Source organism: Melanostigma gelatinosum (genome assembly GCF_949748355.1).
Source record: "Melanostigma gelatinosum genome assembly, chromosome: 11".
In the NCBI taxonomy this organism is placed as follows: domain Eukaryota; kingdom Metazoa; phylum Chordata; class Actinopteri; order Perciformes; family Zoarcidae; genus Melanostigma; species Melanostigma gelatinosum.
In genome coordinates, this window is record NC_136644.1 from 17551895 (window position 1) to 17562798 (window position 10904).

General features: G+C 40.3%; 1 protein-coding gene across 1 annotated transcript; it reads right to left on the minus strand.

Annotated features, from left to right (window-relative positions):
* Positions 1-927: 927 nt before the first annotated feature.
* Positions 928-9317, minus strand: LOC306785027 (uncharacterized protein). The gene is made up of 6 exons (XM_079279255.1): positions 9179-9317; positions 5966-6010; positions 5522-5566; positions 4591-4738; positions 3433-3594; positions 928-2699 (listed from the first exon to the last, which is right to left on the minus strand). The coding sequence occupies exons 1-6, from the start codon at positions 9227-9229 to the stop codon at positions 1585-1587; spliced, it is 1566 nt and encodes a 521-aa protein (XP_079135381.1). The 5' UTR covers positions 9230-9317; the 3' UTR covers positions 928-1584.
* Between the last annotated feature and the right edge of the window lie 1587 nt (positions 9318-10904).

A 10904-nucleotide genomic window follows, 5' to 3' on the forward strand; every position in this document is an offset into this window, starting at 1 on the left:
TGAAAGACAAAGTACAACGGGACATCAACTGAGAAATGATTTTACATCCAAAAACAGCATCGACCGGAATACATTTAGAGAAAAGCAGAAGTGACCACATTTTTAGCCACTAGCGGCATTACTCTGACCTTAAACCATCGCCTCGGACGTTTACATGAACACCTTTGATATCTCACAAACCATACTTGACTCAGACAGAAATTACACTTCATTTAAAAGGGTCTTCTCAAAATCCACACCTGGCAGATCGTATTGCCTTGCTGCATTTTTCCAGAGGTTGTCAGTCAAGTGATAAAAATTCATCGTGAAACAATTTAAGTGTATCATTTTGTTGTGATGCATAACCTTTTACATTCATAATCAGCGATGCGATTAGGTTCAATGTTTCTGCCTTGTAAAAACTCAATGGAGGAATCAGATTTACATTGCCTTGCAAAAATGGCAATCGACCAACCAGGAACATGTTCAAACACATTAAATCTAGAGTCAAACAGTCAGTTTCATTGCACTGTATAATCATGTAACAGTCTGAAACAACAATGTATAATCAATACCATTGTAAAGCTTTGCCACCCACACATTAACATTAATGTTTAATGTAATGCTTGAATCAGTTATAACTGTTCCCTTCTTATTTCCTTAAAACAGAGGGAAGTAGGCTGGTGAAAGCAAAAATTCACCCGACAACAAAAAAGGTCAAAGGTTAATCAAGTCTTGTCCAATGGTTGTGAAACTCTTCAACAGATAGAATACAGTTGATTCAGGGAATACAACGCGATCCAGACACAATTAGTTCGAGCTGCTCTTTTGAAAATGAATCGTTCAGAGATTATTCTTACATTTGTTTCAATTAAAAAAAGATTTTAGCACAGTCTGTGACCCCATCACACATTGCAAAATGCCAAAAAACATTGTGAGCAGGGCAGCTGAAGATGAATTTTTATTTCTCAGATCGTTTCATTTGAAGAATTTTTAAATGCCCACAGAGGTAAAACTAGCCACAATTTTACATTAAAAAAGCCAAAAATAGAGAAGCATTATCTTATCATTTAACTTTCTTTAACTGTTTATCATCACGACTCCTCTGACTCAGCTTGTGACCCTCAAGGTTGGGAACCACAGACTATTAGGGTTTTCCTTTCCAGGAGCTAAAATGCTCTTTTTTCTCCAGCCATGTTGCGTCATGCAGAGAAAAGAGAGATGAAAAGTAAACGGTAGAGGAACAGCTGGATGTTGACTCAGAGCCACTGGTGAAAATGGATTTGGTTAGCATGTGGGGGGGAAAATGGAAACAGAGAAGAAGAAATTCATTAGCATTTTCATCACTTAAGAGAAAAAGGATATGCCTTCTCCCGAAACCATAAATAAATGAACCACAAAGTAGAACTTTCCTGTGTCGGCTTCTCTTGGAGTTTCTCATTTGAATACAGAGAAAACGAGAATCGATCACACATCCTGTTCCCAAACTATCTAAAGTAAGACCTACAAGACCTTTCACCTACTAGTCTTGATCTGTGACAGCGGCATCAAGCAGAAACATCTCACTTTTCCCACTTGTTCGACTACATCTCACAGGCTGTAAGCTTACGAGGACGCCACGGCGATGATGGCCTCGCCTGTCTTCTGGTTGATACTGGAGGATGAAGAGATGCGGCCACGCTGTTCAGTGCGGTCGTCCAGTAGTGGTGGCTGAGCAGAGGCCTTCGCTCTGAGGGAACAGTCCACGCTGTCGTGCAGCACGTCTGCACTCTCCTCTTCCTTCACAGCCTCTTTTCCTCCTTTCCCAAAATGCCCCTTCCGGAGTTCCTCTTCCTCTTGTTCCTCTCTCTTCACATGGCAACGGCATACCTCGATGCCCGAGTCACCCGTTAGCCGTCGATGCCGGAAATGATCCTCCTCGTCATCTTCTTCTTCTTCCTCTTCTCGTTTTTGCTCTTCTTTGTTGTTGTAATGTGTGAAAACAGCCACATTTGAGGGGAAAAGGGCCTGTTTAGGGGGAGACAGAGTGGACCTGGGGGTTGGACCACAAGGTGGGGCCTCTTCTTCTTTCTCTCTCTGAATGGCTACAGCTCCAAGTGGGTCTGAGAGGACGAGAGGATGGACTTGACCAGGAGGAATGGAAGATAACAGAATGAGGGGAGAAAGTGGGAGGCGAGAAGAGTGTGATGGACGAGAGTGTAAAGGAAGAGAGAGAGGTGGACCTGAAGACGAGACTCCTTCACCGCCGTTAGAGGGCCGTCTTTGTACCGGTATGACATCTGGAGTCATAACAGGTATAACATCAGGTGGAACTTGCGATGAAGGTGTCGGGGAAGAAGTTGGTGTGAAGTTGGCCCCAAACCTTGACATGACCGCCCAGTCGCCCCCTGCTTCACTGGGTGTGGAGATGTGGCTGCTGTCATACGTCTCGTCTGTCACCTGGACAGAGAAGGAGGTGCTGCAGGGGGAAGTGAGGGAGCAAGACTCGCAGGAGCAGCTGGTGTAGTTGTCAGAGCTCTGGGAGGAAGTCAGGCCACTGGGACCGGGGCCCAAATATGGAGGGCAGGGGTGACGGTGGTGATGATGATGGGGGTAAGAAGAGCTAGGACCCCCCATGGCACCTCCCTGCAGGGCGAAGACAGAGCTGTAAGGCGGAGGAGGGGTGGTGGGCTGCGCCGCCACCTCCTCGTAGGAGGGCAACTTAAAGGAAGCCAGAAAACCTGTGACAAAAGAAATGTCACAAATCAGCTCAAAAGTACAGTCTGCCACTTGACTTGTTCAATGAAATACTGGAGATACAGTGTTCCATATTTTTCTTAATATTATTAATCCCAGGTTTAAAATAGTCTCACAAATTCACTATATACTTTTAGTTTGAGTGATGTTTGCTAAAAACTACAGTGGACTACAAAAATGGCTTGGCCTTTTTTTTAAAGTTTTTTTTGTAGCATGGATGTTGAAATGAATCAAGACATTGTTCTTGTATGTAATGGTAACTGATTGATCTTCTATTTAATACATGCTATTTATTGAGTGTTTCTATTGCCATTATTTTATTGCAATGGTGTAATACTGTCTTAACAAGTGGAGATGATTGCATTGACCATAATATGTACCGTATGGGTGTAAGGCAAAACATTTGTTGCTTATACTATTCAGTATCTATTTTTCAAATGAACCCCAGGAAGACTACCGTAGTCGTTTCTGAGTTAACAATGAATAGGGATCCAAATAAAAAACACCTAAACTGCAGAAGCACCTGAATGTAGATGTGTTTAAGTTCTGTTTCCTCAGGAAAGCAGCACACTAAGGAAACCAGAAAATATACAAGTTCTGGAATCTAGATTTGAATATAATAAACACTTCATAATCCTCACACTCTGTAGTTCCTCTGATAGTTGACCTACACAATTAAAAATAGAATAAGAGATGAAATAACATAAATAAACCCACTGAGGTCCAGCATTGAGGAAGGGTAGTTGCAGGCTCCGTTGTAGGCGATCAGATTGATCTCCCTCTGTCTCTGCTGCTGTTGGATCCTCAGCTTTGCCCGGCGGTGGCGGTAAGCACAGAAACAGCTGAAGAGGATCAGCATCGTCCACAGCAGCCAGAACCCTGCAGAGAACCGCAAAATAAAAAAAGTTATTGATGAAAACAAAAGTTTTGTTCTGTTGTATGAATGACATCTCAGATCTACTTAGATTACCTAGAGGCATAGACTTTTTTTAAATGACAATAATGGTGGTTTTGGAGATTGTGTCCCATTACAGACAAATCCTTTACGTTTCCCATTATTCTGTCCATTTTTCCAAAGCATTCCGTGATGTTTTAGATTTATTTCTTAGCTTTGTTGGCATTCATTTGACCATGATACAAACATTCTTTTCACTGTTTAAGGAAACAAATTAATTTCAGTAAAGAATTTGCTGCTTTTATTTCAATCAGTATGAATATTTAGAAAATTCAAAAGTATAACGGTTGGCACATTCAAGGATAACTAATGAATGCAGTGTTTTTAGTGGCCCACACTGTAGGGGTAAAGGACAAATCCCTTGATGTCAATGTAATTAATTACTTAGCCTCTTACATATATACATTGAACATTTACTGATAAAGTTAAGGGTTGTGATCTGACCACGAAAAACGTACAGTTTCAGATGTCATTCTCAGGTGAACATTAAGATCTAATAATCAGCATTGCAACATGCAGCCTAAAAACTGTTGTTTGGTGCTTCCAAGTGTAAATCCAAATTCTTTGAAAATGGTATTTTAGTTTGAGTTCAAATGAATAAACTGGCATAAAAACAACAATCAAAGGTAATGCAGGGAGAAGGGAAAAGTCCAAAAAGGTTGAATCCCTAAATAAGACATAAAATGATCTGGATGACATTGCTCTCTAAATATCCTGGTCAGATTATTTCACATACAGTAGTCTGAATATGCTGGTTGGATTTAATTACCCGTTCCTAATATGTTATAAGAATGTAAATGAAATCAGATCTTTGTGTCCAGATGTTTCACTGAATGCATCATGAATGTGACATTGCAGCGTTAGCCTCAGGAACTTGTCTACTGTAACACAATGGAAAAGAAGTCCGTCAGGTGACTCACACCAGAGTTCATAATAGTAGGTGCAGCAGCCCGTCTCTCCGCAGCAGTGCCCCGTTTCACACAGGTAACCTGGATTGTTGTTTACCCCAGGACAGTACTTCGGACTGACAACAGGCTGGCTACCAGAACCCCCGTGATGCTTCACCACCTAGTGGACAGAACACAGCATCACATATCACCACTGTGAAAATAATGTTACTGCAAAGATGAAGTCGTAATGGCTATTTCTGTGGTATTCCCCTTGGCAGGCGACGGCATGAGTTACGTATCAGCTAAGCGCCACTCGTTATTGTTTTCAGAGCTTTTTCGCAAATGAGCCACCTCCATGACAACTGAGCAAACTCCTCTGATGATGAAAACTACGAGAGGTAGTTGAAAGCTCACTTCACAATCACTCCTTATTTCAAAAAGATCCTAAACAACTTCTCGTACAACACTATGTAAATGAAGTATCATACAATGTATGAAAGCAGAACAAAACATGTTTGTTTTTGTATTTATTTATCTTTTTATCTTCAGGATTTGTACTCTTGTCTTTCTTTTAGATACTTGAAAAATAAAGTCTGTCTGCAAATTAGTTGTGTGTTTCTGTATACTACTGTATATGGTCTTATATTTATGTTGATTATACTTATATTTTGTTCATAGATGTAAAGCATTTTATGAGTTTACATGTTACGACGTGCTGTATAAATAAAATTGCCATTACCAACTCCTGAGGGAGATATCTGGCTCTAGCTGGTAAATGCTCCGCTACATTCACCAGCTAGTCCGTCTGTCTGCTGTTTGGGGCTGTGCTGGTCGTGAACAGCGGTATATGAGCCGGAGTCTTCAAATATTGATTAGTTCAGCTGTCAGATTATTTTGTGAGATGATAGTATGTTTGTTGGCAGCTACAGGTCAATGTTAAATTAAAAAGAAAACCTCACACCTTATTAACTGTGCGCATGTCAGCCTCCTTCTGAGAAACAGCCACCTGAAATGAGAAACGAAAGGACCTCTGTGAATTTTACAGTTGAATCTCTCCCTCGCACTGACTTGCTGACGATTAAGATGCAAGTGAAGAACGAATCACAGATATTAACATCAGAAAAAGCCGGCAAATTTCAACGCTTGGGGAGAAAAATCTCGATGATCTCAGACACTTCAGCAAAACCAGAAACCACAATAACAATGCAGCAAGAAGAGATTTCTGTTCTGTACATAGTTACCACACATGAGACTGAGAAGTGCTAAAAAATAATTATGCATTGCCATAGCAACCACTGTGGTTACGCTTGGAGTTTTTTTTTTTTTTTTTTACTCGTGTGGACAATGTTTTATACTATCCAGTGGTATGAGATGCGTAGTGGTGGTCGAAGGTCGAGCTCCCTACCGTAGCAGCTTCAGTCCCATCCAGCCCCTGCAGGGATATGGTCATCTAGTAAAAGACAGAGATGTACAATAAGAAGGAGCAGTAGAGAGAGAAATGATATTATGTTAATGGTGAGAAAAAAAACAAAGGATCGGCACAACATGTTTAAATCTGACAAGGGCACATGCTTCACAAGAAACTAATTATACTGTGCTGTCATTCAAGTAATCAAGCATGACAAAAAAGGCCGCTAAACACATTTTCCAGTCTGACGACGCTGGTTACCCTCCTGGCTCTTCAAGGAGCTGGGAAGGTCAATGGCTTTTTAACAAAAGCTATTTCTCATCTCCAGATAGACGACAGAAGGCACCAATTCCCCGACACTCTTTACTGCCTTTTTCTTTTCTCATTTCATCCAAACTCACACATGCACGCAAAAGGTACACCTCTAAAACCATGATGACCTAAATTAACAAGTAACTGTTTAGTTTATAAAATTTCGGGGGACAAAAAGAAAGAAACACCCAACTTGCATTCAAAAAGCCCAAAGTGACACGTTCCGATTGTTTGTTTAGTCTCACCCAGTCTCAACATCAATTATCCTCAAGGGAGTATTTTGAAAAGTGTAGCATCTCAACAGGCAATGACACCTTCAACAATCACACAGGCTGACCTACCTATAAGGATGAGTGCTAGCAAATAGGCCCCATTAGTAAATGATCATGTAATGATTTAGGTCCAGATATTACGGAGGAGAAATAATTATGTACGGTTACGCTACTCAATGCAATTCTGTTACGGTCCAGATTTTATAATTCTGTGTGTCGCTCACGCCTCTGTAAATGTCATTCAGACCCACTGTGAGGAAAAGGAAAATATGCCTGTGTGTGTGCTGCTGGATGAGGCCACTGTCAAAAACAGTGTGGAGACACTGGGGGCTGTATCCATGTAAATGACACCTCTTTTGTTAACAACTGGCTGCTGGTTATATGGTCAGCATATAGGGAACAATGTTGGCTGCAGTGTCTGTGTGTGTGTGTGTGTGTGTACATGCAAGCAGCTAACTCCACACGCTGCCTTGAGGCTGTACGAAGGACAATAACAGCTGTCAGTTGGCGTAGAGATACTCATATTTTACTACAGTATACAACTGTGCATAGCATACGCTTCTTCAACACCTGATGCAGCCACAGGTTTATCAATATTGCATTACGCAACATTACATGACACTTTGGTGGAAGAGCCATGTCTAACCAAGGACATACTGGCTGAGCATTGAACAAACTAATTAGGTTCCTGCCAAAAAGTGATCCGGTGGCGACGCTACAGTATGTGGCCATGAGCACATGATTAACACAGGCAGCGATTGTATTGTTTGTTGCATTTTTCAATACTAGTGCGGACACAATACTTGTACAACCGGACTTGAACTTTGAAATATTCTAAAACCAGCAAAATTATGATTTAAATCAGAAACTATTTGATCAAAGAATAAGCAGAGCACACATTTGAGCAGACATGCCAGCTTTGGGTACAATGCTATTTTTATTCCCCTGTACTACGGACAAGTTTTGTTCTACCAGAAAAGTATCTGCAGGAGTCCTGGTTTATCAGTGACGTTCATACTGACAATCAAACAGTTTTCTTCAAGATTCTAAATGATTTAATGTTTGCTATTTTTCATCTACTTTGCTACGGTTCATTATATATGAATAAGATATTCTTAAAAAACCGTGTTGATTTCTGATACGGGAAGACCCCTAAATAGTGTGCCACAACAAAAACCCAACATAAAAGTCATGCTGAGTATCCAACTGTCAAATATAACCTCTGGTGGTTCATAACTTAGCTTTTATACTGTTATGAAAGTCAGTCGAGAGCGTTTTCAAGAGGGAGCCGAGTTCCTGTGGTAAGCCCACCACACGGCAGAGTACACGCACATGGGTGTGAAGTGATCATTCAGACTTCCCCAGAGACCACAGACTAACCACAAACGATTTCCACCCCGGTCCTATGGTTCTCAACAGCATGACAGCAAACACACACCTTCACTAACTCCATCCTAGATGACATGAATTTACATACACCGTCATTATCTGATTGAATTTTAAAAAAGACAAATACTTTTTTGCGACACAAAAGAAAAGATCCCGGCACATAAAGACAGACACTAGATCTTTATATGGAGACCAATGTCTTTACTAAAATAAAAACCAAATGCCAAGAACTTGACACACTCTTCAACCAAAACAAATGTTCTATGGAAAAAAATTAAAATAATTATGCCAATAAAGCAAATTTGAACTTGACAATTTGATTTCAAAACATAATTTTCTCTCCTCACAAGACTTTCACCTTTTAGTGCCAGAGGGTTCGCGGTCAATTTTATTTTACATGTCACAATGACTAGCTGAACGTAGATGTATGTCTCTTTCAAATAGATTGAAGCCAATGTAGTTTTCACTGTGCCATTATAAATACAGGTGTATGAGCCTAAATATTTACTGGCAACAACAACAACAACAACAACAACAACAACAACAGACTTGAAAGACACATCATCCTCAGTGTCCTGAATCAGCAGTGTGGTGTTCTCCTGCTGGACAAGCACATGTACCTTAGATTTATTAGGCTATACGGGTCTGGCAGTTCAAGCTCTTTAAATCACGCTTGCATAAATTAAACTTAAATCTTTGGCGCATTACGACACATTTTGTTAGCTAAACCAGGAATCAACTTAAAAGCTGCAGTTTTAGCAACACATGTCAACAAGTTGCAAACTACTACTGATATTAATACTATATACCATTCCTTTATTATTTATGAACCGAACAGTACATTTTTTTATATTTGTCACATATTCCCATAATACTCGGGACATGTTGTGCATTAGAGGGCTCATGCTTCTGAAACTTATCATCAACTGTTGTGCATTGACAACATCATCACAGACAGAAATTCCATTGACCACAAACACTCACAACAGAAACCATACCTGACTGACTTTACTGCAAGCAAAAACATTTGCTGTCATGATGCAATGAATGCACCGTTTGTCCTCGAGAAATATGTCAAAAGGAAAAAGATGCAACAACTCAAGATGAAGGAATGAAAAGACAGATGGGTACCGAACAAGTTGAGGCCACTGTTTTTTGTCAACAACAACAATAACGCAGACCAAGGAAAGCATGTTGCTCTGCAGAATAAGTAAAGGAAAGCTGTGCAGTGCATTACCTCCTCAGCCTTCAGCCCGAGGCAGAATGTCAACGTTTTCTCTGGATCCATGGCGAGAGCTGAATACCAAGCTAAACAGAGAAAATGTACATGCAGAAGTCGGGATGTTCTTCCGCTAAGCCCCCATCACTGCTGTCCCACTCCACACGCATCCGCCATTGCCCCCGGACGGACGGACGGATGCCCCTCCCAGACTCCGCAGCACTCTCCGGAGTCCCAGGGCCAGATTTCCGGTGTATTTTATGGATGGGACCACGGGTTATCGCCGTGCAGACGATGCTGTCGTCGACCGCAGCGTGCAGTAGTGCAATAAATAGGTTTTACTCTTTGTGTTCGCAGTGAGGGTCGGAGCTGTGCATGATGTCATGCTTCTCCAGCCCCTACAGTACTTGTATGGGAGCGCTGCGGCTTTGATTGGCCGGAGCTCCCAGCAACAGCCGCACAGAGGCTGCCTCGGCGTGGCTCTACTACTCACACACTGCTCGACTGTTGCTTTATTAACTAGGGCCGAGCATAAAACCGAAACACCAGCTGCGTTTTTGCAATTGTAGCGAAACAGAGGCATGATATTTAAAATATATAGTTGCACACAAAGGTTAACTAATACAAAATACAATCACGGACATTGCCTACGGGCCTACTCTAGAAATGTGCAAATATTAACCTAAACGTACAACCTAAACATTCATTTTAAATGTACATCCAGGTTACTTAAAGTTATCGTTATATTTCTTAGTTAGGTAAAATGGCACGTTAAAATACATTGATACGTAATACTTAATTACTCCACTGTAAGTAACACCTAAAGAATTTGTAAACAAGAAGAGACGTGTGAAATATAAAGAACGTAATACATTATTAAGAATGGTATCTGTACTACAGTTTTTAATCATAACCGCAGTTTCATTATGTGAAAATCATATCATTAAGTGGTACTGTTTATAAAATGAACCTCTCTTCTCCTCTTTCTTCCCTCTTTTTATGTTCGCCTACAGTATTTTCAACATATTTTTTGACAACTTGCAGTATGTTCGTAGATAATAAACACTAAGTCCAGAGTTCAAAATGTAATCTAATCAAAGTATCAAAAGTATTTGTATAGTACTTGTTATGTATAATGACCCCTAACAGAGTATGTATATTATTATATATTATAGAGCATGTTGATGTTCATTATTGATTTTTAGTAAAAATTGTATCTGTAAAGTACAGTATCCCAGCCTATAGAGTCAACAGTATAATATAGTTGAAAATGAAGATGAGTAAAGAACAGAAACCTCAAAACTTAAGAAGCCTAAATGTACTTAATTGTGTTCCACTGCTGCCTGTTGCTGAGCTTCAGTATTTTATGTCATTTTTTGTTTGGCTTTGTCCAAGCCTGCATGTGTTCATGAATCATTATTTGTTTTTGTAGTTGTTGCTGTCATGACCAGGACCATTGAAACTGGTTCATTTAAAGGAAACATTCCTGGCAAAATAATACAAGTGTAAAATCAATACATTAATTAGGCATATTCAGATATACAGGTGTAATACTATTTTGGTAGTAGTGGAAATGGTTTAAGCAGGCGATCCGTTTTCATATAATATTGACTGTCATGTGTCTTGATCCACATCATTGCCAAAATCTGCAGGTACTCAATGACAGTTTGTGTCTGTCAGGCACTAGAGGGCAGCAGACTACAGGCTTTTGCTTTTTTTAATAGTTTACTGCACTTGGGCTCTG